The following is an 18,522-nucleotide window of genomic DNA, read 5'->3' as shown; positions in this document are numbered from 1 at the left end:
TGTCACTGTTGATTTTTGTTTACTTTAACTTTAGGCTTGTGACTCAGATTGGACCTTGATTTGGTACTTGTTTAGACTGTCATGCAGGAGCCTTTAGCTTTCATTCATGACAGATTGCTTACTGTTGTGATGCCGTGATTGGCCTGCAGTTATCACATGGTTCTTGGGTCAATCATAGCACCCTGTACCATGTTATAGATGTGGGAAAATCGCAGCATCACAATAGTGAACAATGAGTCATGAATGAAAGCCATTCATGAAAGTTCAAACGATTGCTGTTACAGTGACTGTAACAAGCAATTACAGTGCAGAAAAAAAAATCCCTGATTTCCCCCAGAGTAGTACAGTGTCACTGTAGTGGAACATAACTACTGTGATGAGAGTATGTAAAAAGAAAAATTGTAAAAAAAAAAAGTCATATGATGACGCTGTACTGCACTGGTGACACTATGGGAAAAATTGTGAAAAAAATAATTTTATTTAACTTCTTTATATTTTCAAAAAACAATTTAAAAGATTACAACTTAAAAAAACTTGCCATACCTCTTACTAAATACCTAGGACTTTCTACTTTCCAAAAAGGGGTCATTTGGGGGGTATTTGTACTGTCTTGGCATTTTAGGGCCTCAAGAAGTGAGATAGGCTGTCAGTACATCAGGACTGATCAATTTTCAAACCTATAAACCATAGTTTGTAGACTCTATAACATTCACACAGACTAAATAATACTGATGATGCACTGATTTGGGCTATTTTTTACCAAACAATGTAGCAGAATACATTTTGGCCTAAATCTCTGAGGAAAGGTTATTTGTTTGCAAACTTATAACAGAAACTAAGAAAAAATATTTTCTATATTTTTTTGTTTATATAGCAAAAAAAAAATCATGATTAAATGCCACCAAAAGAAAGCTATATTTGTGTGAAAAAATGATATAAATTTCACTTGGGTACAGTGTTATATGACCGAGCAATTGCCACTTAATGTAGCATAGTGCTGAATAGCAAAGAATGACCTGGTCAAGAAGGAATAAAAACTTCCAGAGGACAAGTGGTTAAGAAACAGCAAATTTAAAATTTCTCTGCTCAGATAACTTTAACATATTCATAGTGTTAACCCCTTCGCCACCTCCCTGCCCGTTAAGAGGTTTTTAATTCCGGGAGATGGAAGTGGGCTTTCCGACCATGTGACTGCTGTGATTGGCTGTCAAGTATGCATCACGTGCTTTCTAGTACAGAATTGTTATTATGCTGGGAGCGTGCAGGGAACAGAATTGGTTATATATGGTTGCATTAATGCGGCCGCTCGGCATTAAAGCCCAACCGCCATGAGATAGTATATATGTTTACGACTGGTGGGAAGAGGTTAACATGAAGAATAATTGTTTTACCCTAAATATAGAAATAAAAAAGCTAACCAACTGATAAAGAAAAACTTAACCCAAGCCCAAAATTTTACCTTAGATTTGTTTCAGTCTAAGAACATTTTCAGCACGATTTTGGAGGATTCATTTTTTTGTTTTGTTTTTTTGGGGGGGGGGTGTTTTAAAGCACAGTGTGAGTGTAAGCACAAATATATTTTTCAGTGTGTTTGACATCATACATAACTATATACCTTTCCAAAAGTAGAACTGAAGGCAAATTGTTTTAGATTTGGATGGAGTGTTAAGGGATTAGTACCACTGTCAGTTTTTTTTTTTATTGTCTGTGTCCTTAATTCACCAGGAAATTGAGGGTGAATCCAAAATTTTGAGTAGCTATCATAACAGGAAAAGGGAGGACATTTTTCAATGGGACAATTGTTCCTGTGCCAACTTTCTATATCTTCATCTCTCTCTCTCTCTCTCTCTCTCTCTCTCTCTCTCTCTCTCTCTCTCTCTCTCTCCCTCTCCCTCTCCCTCTCCCTCTCTCTCTCGATGCTTTCTGAAGGTTTCAGGTATACATAATTAATTATGGACATTATAAAAATCATTTAATATCATTTTGATCCAGAGAATTACTGTATCTGAATTCTATTAGCAGGAAGAAGATTTTTTTTTTTTCCTTGGCATGCATGAACTCTGTGGACATTTGCCTTTGTTCGGCTGAAATGATTATGCATCAGTGTAATTATACAACAGGGTTCTCCATTAACTCAAAATAATCTAGTTAGTTTAAATTCTTCTAATGGTGTACCTTAATAGACATGCATTTCATAACATAACAAAATTCAAAATTTACATCTGATATCATTCCAATATCTTATGCTTGAAATTATATCTAAAACAGATGAGGGTATTCATTCTTCAGGAGAACAGAGATGAGCAAATTGATTTAAAATGCATGCTGAGCCAAAAACATTCTTTCCAATTGTGAATAGAGTGGGGGGATTGTTAGGCTTTTACTGCTATTCGAGTGATTTACCCTTAACTCCCCTCCAGCTGAGAGCAAATTACCAGACAGGTAAGAGGGAAATTCTCCAACAGCATATAGAAATAAAACATATTTTCCTTGGTACGGTAAAGGAGGTTAGAACCCTTGTTAAATGTTATTTTTCTGTCTCTGTCCGTCTTTCAGAATTACTTTACTTATCTACATTTAAAGTGGAACCATAATAAAACAAAATGTGAACAGACATGTCTCTTCTGCATAAAGCTTTTTTCCTGCCTGTCTGCACTGTACAACTGAACTGTGTATGTGCAGCTCAGTGTGCAATTGTGGCAATGCTGAGATGAATGAACCCTCATGCATGATCGGGAGTGATGTCACCGTGGTCCAACCAAAGATCGGTACCCACAAAAAGACCAACCAAAGATGTCAGTGGCCGGAAAGGAAGCCCAAGGGACACAGAGCCCAAGATAGTAGTAAAAACCAGAAAAGAATTCCAGTCCTACCCCATGCTATTCAAAGCTAAAAATGGTTTTGACCTGACACTTTACTTGTCTTTAACTTGTATAATCCTATATATGCTCCAACTTGGAGACTCTCAAATTTAGAGTTAAGACCGCAGTATACAGAGCAGTCTTGTATTGATGCCGTGGCTTCCACATATATTTGCAAAATTTGTGCTACTAATCCCTCTATTTTTAACATGAATTATTAGAGAGGGTCACTTCTGGTATTTTGAGGCTTTTTTGCAGGCTAGCTAGTAGGTGTGCTGGGAAATTGTTTCTTTGTTTGTAATTGACATAAACCTTAGAAAATGGTACAAGTCTGGCAAAGTAAGTGAATCTTATCTGTTACAGAAAATTATAACTTTAAATTGCCTTAGTATGTGCGTGCAGATTTGATGGTCTACAGAGAGTCATAGAATTCATAAATTCCTGATTGGGTTCATGAACTGGCTAACTTTCTGCATATGGAGCATACCAGCATATGAAATTTGGGCCAAAAAATGTGAATTACCAAATTAATCAGATTTGCTATAATTACAAATGTATTCACTCTTATATGAGAATGAGTGCAATTAAAATTAAAATAATGAATAGAAATTACTTAACCTGTTGACACCAGCATAACACATACTGCATATGCTGCATCATGGGGCTGGGCCTTCTTCTGAGGCACCGTATATATACACACCAACATTTCTGCTGGATGTGCACTCCTGACACAGAGACCAAACTGTCACCAAGAACTCGGGGTCTCGTACTGGCTAAGGGGAGTTGGAAGGATTGGCTGTTGACTGCATAATCACATTAGCATTGTATCTTTTTCTTCCAGTTAGAGGAGAAGAATGCAAACAAACTAAAACAATCTGTGTGTAAAAATAAATAAATAAAATAGAAATAATAATAAAAACAAAGCTAAAATAGTTAGATCGGGGTTTAATCTAGTTTAGCACAGTGTTAGTGTCTGGGTCAAAGGTCAGGGTAAGTAGGTTTTTGGTAGGTTTAAAAAACACTTTTATTTGGTGTCAGTGTGTTTTAGGCAGGATAAAAATATTGTTTCTTTGCACTACTATTGGTACAAACAATAAATAATATATACATGTACTGAATGGTATAGCTGCAAATGTCAGGAGCAGGAGAATTTAAAGTATATTTACTATTTTGGGCCACTTTTCCTTCGATAATGAAAAAAGAATCAAATATCAATTAACTATTGCCATCAAATGAAGGTTCAATCTTTCCTAAAAAAAAAAATATAATTCACCTAGCTACACTAAGTAATTGTGATGACATGCACAGTTTTAGTAACACATGCCAAAGTTGCAAAACTGCGCTTGGCCATTAAGACTTGTTTTACTTTCAGACAAGTAGCACTACATAGACACAGGTGCAATTTCAGTGCCATTTACCTTATAGTCTGTGAGTTGAATCTCACTGAAGTGGTGAAAAAGTAATGCAGGAACTATTTTTCAAATCGTGCTATTTAAAATCGCACCTAAGAAGACAGTGCCATAGAAATACATTAGATGTAACTTCAGGTGCAATTTGTAAATGGCATGCCGCATCTAAAGCCACAGTGGTGTGAACTAGAGCTTACTGTACTAGACAGATTGATGAACAATTAAATTTAAATTGTTACTAAACCCACAACAGTAAAATCAATCTGTTTATGCAGTAACGCATGCTTGTTATACTCACTGTGGAACCTAAGGGGTTAATCCTCCACATTGTGTTAAAAGGATGTTTGAGCCTGTCTTCTCTGATCCTCCCCTTCTACCAGTGTTTCCTAAATATCTCCTGATAGAACAGAGGCTCGGGGGAAAGCTGCACATACTCAGTTTGGTGTGTATTGCTAAAGAGTTGTTTTTTTTCTTAGGAGTGTGCATGTGATCAGCACACGGCCAATCAGCGCTGTCCAGACAGGTCAGGGGTCCTTCATCCTCCTACAGGAGAATGAAAACTCCTTCTACAAGCTGTAATCAGTGCTCTGTTGGACACTGATAGAAGTCACAAGATTGCTATATACTGCTGATGAGAAAAGGTATTTAGCAGTTTATAATTACTAAAATAATTGTATTTCCATGTTGTGTGTACTGTGGGAAGCCAGATATAGTGAATGCAGGGTCCTGGGTTTAGTAGACTTTAAAAAAACCATAATATTTTCTACTATATTGTGGTAATTCTTCAAGATACTCCTAGAACTACTTTATGCATAAACTTTTTGATACAAATGTGAAAACCTCATGAAGCCTTTGCGAAATACATTAAATATAACCATAATAGTGAAATGATAAGTACAGCAAATCTCAGCTAACTCTTCCACACAAATCAGTACCAACATTATAAATATGTGCCCGAACCACAAGGCAACAACAAACATTTCATGCTTCTTATTCACTAATACCACCACAAAAACAACATAGCAAAACATGCCGATAACTAAAATTCACTTTAAAATGCAATTTTGTTTTCTTTACCTTCTCAGCAGACTGAGCAGTGCCAAAGAAAATTGGGATGAAGGCAAGCCACACAATGCAAGTTGTATACATGGTAAAACCAATTGGCTTTGCCTCATTAAATGTCTCAGGAACCCCACGGGTTTTGATAGCATAAACAGTGCAGGTAACCATAAGAAGCATGCTGTAGCCCAAAAGGCAAATAAGGGAAAGGTCTGATATGTCACATTTGAGCACTCCTCTTGCCTGCTGGGGATCTGGCGTTCGCTGGTTTTCATAATCCACAACAGGCCGAGATGGGTCCACAAAAAACCATACAAGCACTCCCAGCAGCTGGACAGAAGAAAGACTGGCAGTGATCACCAACTGAGAAGATGGGCTGATATATCGTGGAGCACTTACTGATTTTTTACCCTGCTCAAAAATACGGTAGATACGATTTGTTTTAGTAAGCAGAGCAGCATAACTAATACTCATTCCTAGTCCAAGAAAGACCCTTCTCAGCGAGCAGGTTCCATATCCTGGCTGGGCCACCATAATGAAGGTGTTGACATAGCACAAAAAGATGCCAGTGAGAAGGACATAGCTTAGTTCTCGACCAGATGCCTTAACAATAGGCGTGTCGTTATATCGCATGAAGGTGCCCACAACTATTAGAGTTGCCAAAATGCCTAACACAGCAAGAAGAACAGGCACAACAGCCCAAGGAGAACTCCACTCGAGCTTGATGACTGGAATGGGTGTGCAAAATGTGTGATTTTCATTTGGTCTCATGTGGATTGGGCATCTCTTGCAGGTGTAGGCATCAAGCTGGTACTGATAACCTTCACATTTTTCACAATGCCAACAGCAGGGCATTCCTTTCACTACTTTCTTCCTTTCACCTGGCAGGCAAGGTTGGCTGCAGACAGAGGGTGGAATCTGGGGGAAGCTGGAAGAGGAAGTAGGGGTGCCTGGCCAATGCATACGATCAATCTTGATGGTGAAAAGAACATGAGAAAATTGGAAAAGAAAGACAAATGTATAAAAAGATATATAGACAGTGTTAAGAAATATAGGAACAGAGTTTAAGCAACAGAAAAAAGTGGAATGACTATTACAACTATTTTTCCCCAGTTACTCACATTGACATATATTTTGTGCATTATTTTATGTCTTTGATTAACGCAAGTCATAAAACTTGAAAAGAAAGAAGGATATGGAAGTTGCCATTGCTCACCAACTTTTGAAAATGTTACTTGCATGGCTGTCAAACCTATACTGATTTAACTTATTCTGTATTCTGAGTCACTGACCTAGAACAAGCAAGATTAGGGAAGTCAGAGTGAAGTCAGATATTCTTTATACTTATTCCAAGTCAGTGACACAAAAAGTACTAAACCCATTGATTAAGCAAGATGGTCAGGCAATTATTTTGCAGAAGGAGAGGTTGGTAGGTTTCTTTACAGTGAGAGCTGTGAAAATGTGGAATAGACTCCCTCAAGAGTTGGTTCTGGTCGGCTCAGTGGATTGGTTTAAAAAAGCCTGGATTCTTTGTTGGATACACAGAATATAACTGGATACTAACATGTATAGATAAAGTTGATCCAGGCTGTCACGGTTCACCCCCACCCCCCTTTCCTGCTGTCCCGCTGCATCTGCCTTTAATCACATCACCCCTCCCTCCCCCTTTGCAGATTCCTTGCGTCCTGTCACAGCCTACTTCAAAGGCTGCGCAGGATGGGAGGAAGTGGCCCCTGTGGTGCGGGTGCAATGTCGCCGAGGAGTCGCGACCCCCTACCAGGAAACCCCGGCACAGGCCGCTTGGGTGTTTCCGCGCATCCCCCTGGCAGGCGCAGCGTGGGCAGGAGGCTTCCCGCGTTCTGCACCCACCAGAGACAAAGGCCGCGCTCACGAGAGTGCAGCCAGAGTCAGGGAGGCGTGCCTCGTTGCCCCGGCAACGTGACGCTGGGCCGGCCATTGCCGGGGCAACCGGGAAGCGTCCTGCTCCAGTTTAAGAAGGCCGGAGTGGGACCCAGCCCCTGTCTTTTGTCGCTGGTCACTGGAGCTGCTGCTGGGAGGTCTGAGTTGAGGCCAGACCCCCACAACCATACTCGCTGAGCACTATCACTGTGGGCCAGAAATACTCTTCTGCATTACTAGCTATGTGCCCAGAAATACTCTGCTGCATTACTTGCTGTGTGCCCAGAAATACTCTGCTGGATTACCCACTGTGTGCCCAGAAATACTCTGCTGGATTGCCCGCTGTGTGCCCAGAAATACTTTGCTGCATTACCCACTGTGTGCCCAGGAGTACCGCTACCTGCCTGCTGTGTGTGTGGGCCCAGGAATATCCGGCTGTGTACCAAGGAGCATCCTTGCCTGCTGCCGGCTGTGTGTGCCAGAGGTGACCCCTGCCAGAACTGTGAGTGTCTATACCCCTCTTTGCCCTGCCTGGACTGCCCGTGAATCCCCCTACTTTTCCCTGCCTGGACTATCCGTGAATCCCCCTACTTTTCCCTGCCTGGACTATCCGTGAATCCCCCTACTTTTCCCTGCCTGGACTGTCCGTGAATCCCCCTACATTACCCTGCCTGGATTAATACTTGTCAGCGACTCAAACTTGCCCTACTTGGGGCCGGAGTGTTTACCATCTTCTTTGTGTGTTCTGTCCTGCCTATGCTTCTGTCACACAGGGAATATCCGATTGCCTCTCAGGGGATCAGAAAGGACTTTTTTTTCCCTGCAGGAGCAAATTGGATCATGCTTTGTTGTTTTTTTTTTTTTTTGTTTTTTTTTTGCCTTCCTCTGGATCAACTGTGAGTATAGGATTATAACTAACTATGTAACTATGGTAATGGCAGCCTCCATTATTCTTGAAAAAAATAAACTTTATTTTAAAACTTTTTATATTATCTATGAAACTTTCACATTCTAGTTGCTTTCGTATGTCTCGAAACAAAACTACAATGGATGTTCCATAGATTTGTTAAATTTGTCCTACTTTTGTTCAATTGTGGGCTGGTGGCCTAGATACATTATTCCTGTACTTTAGCAGATTACACCACCCTTCTATTAATTGGAATCAAAAGTCTCTTATAGGATCAACTGGCAAAAGCTTCTAAAACGCATACAAAATAGGTAGTCATACTGTACTTAAAATTAAGTCACTTTTCTTGGCCCCGTGAAACCTAAGGCATGCTCCTAAATATTTTTCTATGCTATGCTTACAGTCAGCTAAGTAATTTGTTGCTTTACTTACTTTGAGGTGGAGATGATCTGCCCACTGTCCAATCACTCTGTATTCAGGGGTTCCATTGTGGATTTGGTATTGGTAGATCTCATAACGACCTGGTGCATCCCCATTTTCGTTGAATGTCACTGGTGTACCAGCAATACCTGTAAAGGTAAATCTCCTTAGTATCATGAATATATGCACATGAGTGTTGATGCAGGGAGCAACATCCTACTCTGTCCATACTACAGTCACACTAACAGACACATACAACCGGGGTTTTATGGTATACTGAACCCAAAAATATACTCAGGGTCCAGAAAAAAATAAACCTCTGTTCTGAACATCAGACTACCTTGGCTCTGATAACAGCTCCCACATTTTGGAAGTCACTTCATTGGAAATAGTGCAATACATTGTGTGTTTTGACATAATGTATACATTTATATACCACTTTTTATAATATTTATTTTGTATTATAGGCAAAGGCTAATTGAAAATAAACTCAGACTTTTTAGGCACTACAATGGTATTTCATAAGAATATAAATTTTATTAAACATATACAAACACAGAAATGTATATTATCAGCGAAACAGCCAATCATGTCATGCTCATCTAATGGGGAGGTGAGTCTAACTCACCAATGGGCAAACTACGGCCCGCGGGCCGTATACGGCCCGGCGGACCTTTTAATCCGGCCCGCGGAGCGTGGCAAACATTGGCTCTCAGGATGTAGGCGGGGCAGCGTGACGAACTCCTCTCCTCTCACAGTCCGCCCTGAAGACCGGAACGGCGCGGAAACACGGCAAGAGGAGCGCGCGGAGCAAAGGTAAGTGAATTGATACAATATGGGGAATGAATTACTATAGGGGGGATGAATTACTATAGGGGGGATGAATTACTATATGGGGGATTAATTACTATATGAGGGATGAATTACTATGGGGGATGAATTACTATATGGGGGATGAATTACTATGGGGGATGAATTACTATGGGGGATGAATTACTATATGGGGGATGAATTACTATGGGGGATGAATTACTATATGGGGGATGAATTACTATGGGGGATGAATTACTATATGGGGGATGAATTACTATATGGGGGATGAATTACTATGGGGGATGAATTACTATATGGGGGATGAATTACTATATGGGGGATGAATTACTATGGGGGATGAATTACTATATGGGGGATGAATTACTATGGGGGATGAATTACTATATGGGGGATGAATTACTATATGGGGGATGAATTACTATGGGGGATGAATTACTATATGGGGGATGAATTACTATAGGGGGGATGAATTACTATATGGGGGATGAATTACTACGGGGGATGAATTACTACGGGGGATGAATTACTATATGGGGGATGAATTACTATGGGGGATGAATTACTATATGGGGGATGAATTACTATGGGGGATGAATTACTATGGGGGATGAATTACTATATGGGGGATTAATTACTATATGGGGGATGAATTACTATAGGGGGGAGGAATTACTATGGGGGATGAATTACTATATGGGGGATGAATTACTCTATGGGGGATGAATTACTATATGGGGGATTAATTACTATGCTTACTATGGGGGAATATTACTATACTTACTATGGATGGCATGGTAGTGGCTGGGCCGGCCAGCAGCTAGTCCAGCCCCCGGGTCCAATATATGAACCCATTGCGGCCCTCAAGTCAAAAAGTTTGCCCACCCCTGGTCTAACTCCTCGTGATATATGTGATATATTTGCGTTGCAGTTGGACCTTTATATACCCCTATTAATAATATTATTATATATACAATATTATACACCAGGTGTTGTCCTGGGGCCTGCTGTTTGCTCTTCCGATTTGATTGGGATCTCCTCATCGATCGGCTGCCCATGGTTTTGCTGGGTGGTCCTCCATGGTCTTTGTGCAGATGTATGTACATCTACTAATTTGTTGTCTTACTATCTGCCTGGATATTTGCATTTTCCTATTTTACTTTATTGTATGTAGGATCTATATGTGTTACCCATGTATTTTATATCTCCATTTAGAAATCCTCTCATAGCTCCTGAAGGAGTGATGTCATCCCGAAACATGTTGAACCATTTCTATCACCATATAAAGAATACCCCTTATAGTAATTGCCGTGACACGGTATACCTTTAAGACTGTGGGGTTTATCAATAGTATGTGTATCTGCAGTGATTTCTCTTATGTTACAGGGTCAAGTCACCATTCTGTAAAGATTTTATATGTATGTTCAATAAATTACTATATTTTTATGAAATACCATTGTAGTGCCTAAAAAGTCCATGAGTTTATTTTCCTATTTTCAATCAGCCTACATTAGGATGAGGCACTTTTGAACTCTTTAATTGCCCCCACAGTTACCACCCTGTGTTCGGAGCATTTATTTCCAATTTGCATTATTGTAGGGAAAGGCATCTGCTTTGAATGTGTTGGCGAGTATGCAGTTGGGACCCAGCCATGGTCTTTACTGTGCAGGACCATGCTGTAAAAACAGATAGCCCAGTCATGCAGATTACAATAAGAAAGTGTGTTTCTCCCCATATAATCACAGGAACAATGCTGTCAATGTGACAGCTAACACCACCCTTGATACACAGAACACAGTTTATACAGTAACTATCAACAGTACACTAGAGCTCCATTGATTACCTTGAGAAAGCTATTCTCTCCCAGCATAGTCTGCAGTGCTGGGTTGTCAGTTTCATAGCCAAGATTTGCTCTTCCATCATTTATTAATGAAGGCTACAGTTTTAGCCTTTATTCATAAATTAGTGTTATATATAAATTGTTTACAAAAAAAATAATTTTAGCCCCTTATTAACCATTTATTTTAGTCACTAATTTATCCCCTCCTTCCCTTTTTTTAATCATTGATATGTGATGTTTTTAAGTTTTTGGTTGCTCTTTCATAGTGCTGCATAAAAAAGCTTTGCACAAATATAATTCTAGTTCCTAAAAGGGACAAATTTCAGTATTAAATTTGCACTTTTGAGGAGATGTAAACTACTTTAGTTCCAATATGGGAGAACACCTTTTGGGTACAATAATAATCAAGCTAAATGTGATAAAATTACATTGGTTTAGGCACCTCAAAACCCCTCTCCTATTCTGTTCTGTTGTCCTTGGATTAATAACTTAGGTCAGTGGATGGCAACTACCATTTCAATACCTTTCAACAACCCTGCCAATATAAATGTAGATATGCATGCTTCATCTGTCTAAGCTCTTGTACATGTTAGAGAACCCTGTCTCTGAACTGACTGGCCTGTGAACTAATGATTTCAACTTTACCACAGGCCACTATAGCTATTTTGTGTTTCTGTCCCATATATTTTACACATTTGAGGTATCTGCTTTAGGAAAGAACTACGACTCAAGAGCCCAAACAATATTCAAACCTTGTCTGATGGCATTAACAACCACACATTTTACACATTTTTCAAAGCCTATTAGGACCCCCGGGTTTTTTTTTTGTTTTGGCACAGAGTATGCACACTCAAAAGGAGGTTATCAATGCCAGCCTCAATTGTTCTTGCATGATAAATTCACTTTAAGGATTAATGAACATAAGTGTACAAATGACAAGGTGAAATTCAAATGTATTGTCATCTTTTGTCTTTCTACATAATCACCATCTTATGCACTACCTTACTAATTAGCCTACATGCATGTAATGTAATAATAAAGTAAGGACAGGAGAAACCACAAATGCCTCATTTGTTACATATACTGTACAAGCCGTCAATAACTGGTATCTGCTAGACATAGTCACAATTATTTTGTGGCTGATATTATCACAATCCAAACATAGTACTGTGTATGAGTAAAGGATTACTAAAATAGAATTTCCAACACACAGACATTAATTTAAAAAAGTTAAAATGGATAATAATTCACAAATCAGCTGAAATTGTTCATGTAAACATCCATTATCACTTTACCACCAAATGGGCATTTCATAATATAACTGTACATAAGATCAAAATATCTCTATTTTCGAAATCAGGACAAAAACATTGTAGTTGGAAGCAATTCACAATGAAATGTTAACTTTTTTTTTATAAATTATTCCATTATCTATCTTGGTTAAACAATTTTATTCACACACCTTTTTTATGCATGCTGTATTCTATTTTTACATATTATTTATTTGCCTTCCTCCATAGCCAAATACATGGGAGTTTAAAACTATACAAACTGTGACTAAATCTAACTTTTAATATTAAACAGCAAATAAAATAATAAGTATATAAATATGTAACAACATCATTACTCGCTTTCCTATTTACATAGAAAAAGATACAGTACATTTACTCAGCTACTTCACCATTGCAACAAAGCAAGACTTAAGCATTACTTTAACACAGGGAGTGTCACAAATACAATCTAGCATTTTCATTAATCTACATCTTACACCAAATGAAAACAAATCATAAGCCACTAGTACACTTATAGCCCTGCTGTCTCAATATTAATCACTGCTACCCACAATTATTTGGCCATACCTCTGGCCATAAAATCTTTCTGGCCAGACTAAACCCACTTCTAACTGCAGTTTGACAGGCCTATGTTCAGATTCAATCAACTAGCTTGCTGGAATTCAACACAATCAAAGGTGACATGTCTTCCCTAGCTTGCAGCTTGTATGACTGCAGAAGATATGGGGTATTGTAAGTAATCTCTCTAAAATAACAAAAACTGGAATATAAATAATAGATAGACTTATTTTCCTGTCTATACATCAATTAGTGTACCATATTTTTTCAAGCCATGGAAAAAAAAATCACAAATAGGATTTAAGTTAACTTTTAATTCTTTCCTGACAATTTGGTTTGAGAATACGGTATATTATTTTTATTATTATCCTAATAATTGTTCCCATGATCATCATCATCATCATTTCTTGCCTGGTTCTTTGACTGGAAAGGTTTATTCTGAGTTCTTATTACCTGGTTCAAGCTACTCTTATGACAAAGCAAGCCAAGCAGATATAACATCCAAACTTCTAAGGCATGTATTCCAAGAAGAATACAAACCAAGTTACTTTACAATCCATAGGTGTGAAGCATATTGCTAATATTCTTTTAATGAATGGGAGCATATCAACGTTCTAAGGTTGTTTATCTTACCTGTAAAGTTGACATTGCGAATGTATTTTAGAAGTTCAGTTCCATCAACTGGATCCATTCGACTGCAAATTCCAACACTGCCAGGACAGACAGCTTTGTGCATATTGTGAAGAGCATGAGCCATTGCATATACTGCATCTATAACAAATTGTACTTTCCCCTCTTGCTCATAGGCAGACCCAACACCAATTCGCTCCTGATCTGTGGTTAAAAAAGGACACAAAACAAGCAGTGGTAAGAATCCCTATAGGGGTAGCCCATTAAAAATATAGTTTGTTTTCCCTATGTTTTTTCCAACCCACACTAGACACAGGGGCTTAACAAGAAATCCTGGAATTGTTTAAGGCACCACTCTCCAACCACAGAAAACAAAACAGTGTGTCAGCGTGGGACTGGAAACAGAAGTTGTATTGGTGTCAGTGAGACAAAAGCCCCCAGTCTCATCAATGTTAGTGGGAGTTCCATTGATGCCAAAGCCAGAAAAAGCTTTTTTTCCTGAGTCTCACTGCAGGATTCAGCAAAGCCTACTCTTGAATTGCTTACTTACGATATCTCCTTCTTGTCCACCAATCCTTAAATGTTTATACACAGGGTATGTGAGGAAGGTCGACTGTGTGACAGAAAAACCACAAGCATTATATCCCTTGTCAGCACAGGCTGATGGTCATCACAAAGCTCTATTTTAGTATTTTGACGGAAAAGCTGTTGTTACTGCTCAGCAACAGCAGAAAAGCAATTAATTTAAATATACTAGACAATGTGCTCATGAGAGAATATGGTGGTGCTCAGATACAGTGTAGATCCACTTAAAGTCTACAAAAACAAATGGAAAAGGTTTACATCCCTTTCCATTTTTGCAAACCCAAACGGGACAGGTCAGATTATCACTCATGCAAAAAGACCCTATCTGCCCATGTCTTCCAGCACATAGAGATTGCATTGGTCTGTTTTTCCTCCACAGACTATCACAAAAGTGGCATCCATTCCTGTTCTGATCTGACTCTGCTAACACAGATAAGAGGACGGCCATGTGAAAGGGCCCTAAGACACTACAAGAACAATACTGTACATGTATGTCACTGGAAGTCCAAAATGTACAAACTAACATGCTTTATTCTATTGTAAAATGAAATACTGAAAAAAAATAGAACACAGCTAATATTTATTGCCCAAAAGAGTGAGATATTTATAGTTTATTTTTAATTGTAATAGACAAAAATGTGTATCAAAGGATGCTTTTGATTGAGGCAAGATGAATCACTTTTTTCAAGCACAGAATGTAAAGGCTTTACTTTGGGGAAAAAACAGGATATGGGCAGAATTTGTTGCCCAGCAGTGATAGTAAAGTAAATTAATTATACCGATAAACGGCCCTTTGGAGATTATATATATATAATTGCCGGAGGCAATGCAAGTTTCTCTCACTGAGCCCATAAATAGGAATAAGATATTTTTAGTTTGAATTGGAAGAGTTTTTATAAAAAACATTTTCAAACATAACAACTGTATTAATAGTGCTAAATTACTGAGCAATGTATACCTTTCAGATTGCATATTTTATTGACTAAGACATTGCAAGAATAACAGTTTTGATCAATGCAGCTCAAAATTAAGCAAAAAATAGAATGCTCTACTTTTGTGTTAGAAGAACACTAAAGTGATCATTAACGTAAAAGAAAAAAAAATCATAAACTATTTGTCTATTGGAGATTATACGTCTGATAACTGAGATACTGCAAGATTAAACATTTTTCACACTGTGGCTTACATTAGAAAGAATGATTACATTTTGAATTGGAAGAACTTTTAGAAAAAATAAGGTACCACACATGTAGCTGTTGTTGCTTAATAATAACTGTAAAATTATCTGATATGTTAAAGATTTTACTTAAGACTAAGAAATGTGTGCCCAGCCATAAACTATGAGTAATTATGTGGGTTCAAATTTCTCATTAGCTCCATTTAGGTCTGCTTCAGATTATTTTCTTCCTGTGACAAAGTGAAATTAATTTCAAACTACTAAATACATGGTTAAAACCTGTCAAAGGGCTTAGCCAACCATTATTGTTAGGGATCTTACTTATAACACCTAGTTATCAATAATGTTAGCCCTACACCTGTAGAATTGCATTTGAACGTTAGGATAAGAAAGTATAAAAATCGCTCGTCTGACCATTTGATGGTGTGTTCATGGACTTGGCTAATTTTGAAAAACTTTTCATTCACATACCATGTCAACTTCTCCATTTTACAGGAACAAATGACCCTTCTTACTAAAGAACATTCTACTTCCAAGATATCTTTGACAAGTGCATGTGCATAAGACTAGTTACAATTTTTCTTGGCCAGGATGCAATGATGACAAATTAGTTCATTTCCATTAGATCTGACAAAACAATTCCATGCTTGTCCTGGGATTTATTTGCTCATTCTGTTTGAAACCAATTGACCCATTTAACTCTTAGATAATCAAACAAATATTCTGAAAACAATCATTTCAAATGAAATTCTACAGGTGTAGAGTTAGCTTAAGATTCCCCTGCTATCTCTTGGTTTAGCCTTACCATCTCGACAGCAAATTTACTGTTTCCTGGGATAGCTCCCTGCTCATTTACTCTTCAATGAGGCGGCTGGAGGTGGAGAGGTAACACAGTCTGGGACTACACTGATGAACCAGGGAGATAAACTGCTTAATCAGAATCTATGTGTGTCACCAGTCTGGCTGTGCAGTGTGGAAAATGAATATATCTCACAAGATTGACTGTCCTTTGGCAAGTAAAACAGCAAACATATATGTATGTATTTTAAAGGTGAACGTAGCTACAGGTGTGTGCAGCCTATTGCATTATGGTGTGCTCTCCAAAGCTCAAACACACGTGCCTGTGTGTGTGTATGTATATAAATAAAAAAATGAATATATCACACACACTATAGTGCCAAAAGTATTGGGACGCCTGACTTTACACGCACATGAACTTTAATGGCATCCCAGTCTTAGTTCGTAGGGTTCAATACTGAGTTGGCCCACCCTTTGCAGCTCTAACAGCTTCAACTCTTTTGGGAAGGTTGTCCACAAGGTTTAGGACTGTGTATGGGAATGTATGACCATTCTTCCAGAAGTGCATTTGTGAGGTCAGGTACTGATGTCAGATGAGAAGGCCTGGCTCGCAGTCTCCACTCTAATTCATCTCAAAGGAGTTCTATTGGGTTAAGGTCAGGGCTCTGTGCAGGCCAGCCAAGTCCCTCCACCCAAACTCGCTTTTCCATGTCCTTATGGAACTTGCTTTGTGCACTGGTGCGTAGTCATGTTGGAACAGGAAGGGCCATCCCCAAACTGTTCCCACAAAGCAAGGGAGTATGAAAATGTTCAAAATGTCTTGGCATGCTGATGCCTTAAGAGTTCCCCTCACTGGAACTAAGGAACCAAACCAAACCCCTGAAAAACCATCTCACACCATAACCCCCTTTCCACCAAACTTTACACTTGGCACAATGCAGTCAGGCAAGTACCGTTCTCCTGGCATCGCAAAAACCCAGACACGTCCATCGGATTGCCAGACAGAGAAGCATGATTTGTCACTCCAGAGAACACGTCTCCACTCCTCTAGAGTCCAGTGGCAGCTTGCTTTACACCACTGCATCTGACACTTTGCATTTCACTTGGTTATGTTAGGCTTGCATGAGTTTTCATGAAACTCTCTATTCACTGTTGTTGTGCTAATCTGAAGGCCACATGACGTTTGGAAGTCTTTAGCTATTGACTCTGCAGACAGTTGGTGCCTTCTGCGCACTGTGCGCTTCAGCATGTGCTGACCCTGCTCTGTCATTTTACATGGCCTACCACTTCATGGCTGAGTTGCTAGTCTTCCCAATTGTTTCTAGTTTGTTATAATATCACTAACAGCTGACTGTGGAATATTTAGTAGCAAGGAAATGTCATGGATAGACTTATTGCTCAGGTGGCAACCTATCACGGTACCAACCTTGAATTCACTGAGCTCCTGAGAGTGACCCATTCTTTCACTAATGTTTGTAGAAGCAGCCTGCATGCCTAGGTGTTTGATTTTATACATCTGTGGCCATGGAGGTGATTGGAACACCCGAATCTAATGATTTGGAGGGATGTCCCAATACTTTTGGCAATATAGTGTATGTGTGTTTATCTATGTATGTATGTATATGTGTGTGTGTATATATATATATATATAGTCCCCATTGGAAGATGTGCTCTCTCTACTTTTCTAGGGACAACCCGAAATTGGTGTTTTTCTTTTACTTTCACTTTCAATGTTAATGGCAAACAGGACAAACAGAGAGAGTGAATCTAATTGGGGCGCAGACAACAATTGACAGTTTCAGGATTGCATATAATAATTAGGAAAAATATGTCTGGACATCTGAATACCACATGTGAAATGCTTTTGTGAATGGAGCCTATTGACAATAACTGACACTAATTTTATAATATGTTTATTTTTAAATAATCATACCCAAAATGTACTGACCCTGACCTTTGACCCTTACCTTGACCATAATTCATTCATAAGAGAAAGAAAACACAGGTGTGGGCTGCACAGTGACTGATCATTGTGATAGCCAGTCAGACGCTATCACAGAGATCAGGTGACTGGGAAATGGGAATTCTGGGTCCCAATCATTAGTTTGAGACCTTGGCTCTTGGTTGGTTTCTGTGCTGGGAGAACTCTGCTAATGAACAAGGGGTGATTAGAGTCTGCCCAGGCTTTATGCCTGAAATAGTGCTTAAAGTTAGCCACACACAATTTTGTTGCTATTATTTGTATTTAATACTTTG

General features: G+C 38.8%; 1 protein-coding gene across 2 annotated transcripts in view; it reads right to left on the bottom strand.

Annotated features, from left to right (window-relative positions):
* Positions 1-18,522, bottom strand: part of GRM4 (glutamate metabotropic receptor 4) — a 258,686-nt gene that overhangs the window by 33,113 nt on the left and 207,051 nt on the right. Inside the window, exons 7-9 of one of the 2 annotated variants that reach the window (XM_089673587.1) lie at positions 13,718-13,910; positions 8,568-8,712; positions 5,348-6,301 (exon numbers count right to left, since the gene is read on the bottom strand). In XM_089673587.1, the coding sequence (XP_089529713.1) occupies positions 5,348-6,301; positions 8,568-8,712; positions 13,718-13,910 (1,292 nt within the window). The remainder of the gene's footprint in view (positions 1-5,347; positions 6,302-8,567; positions 8,713-13,717; positions 13,911-18,522) is intronic. The other variant, XM_089673588.1, reaches the window with a different exon arrangement.

Source organism: Staurois parvus, unplaced genomic scaffold, assembly GCF_062004578.1.
Source record: "Staurois parvus isolate SC_StPar_1 unplaced genomic scaffold, SC_StPar_1.0 ptg000142l, whole genome shotgun sequence".
NCBI lineage: Eukaryota > Metazoa > Chordata > Amphibia > Anura > Ranidae > Staurois > Staurois parvus.
The sequence above is the reverse complement of the archived record's forward strand: the minus strand, read 5'-3'. Positions and strand labels throughout refer to the sequence as shown.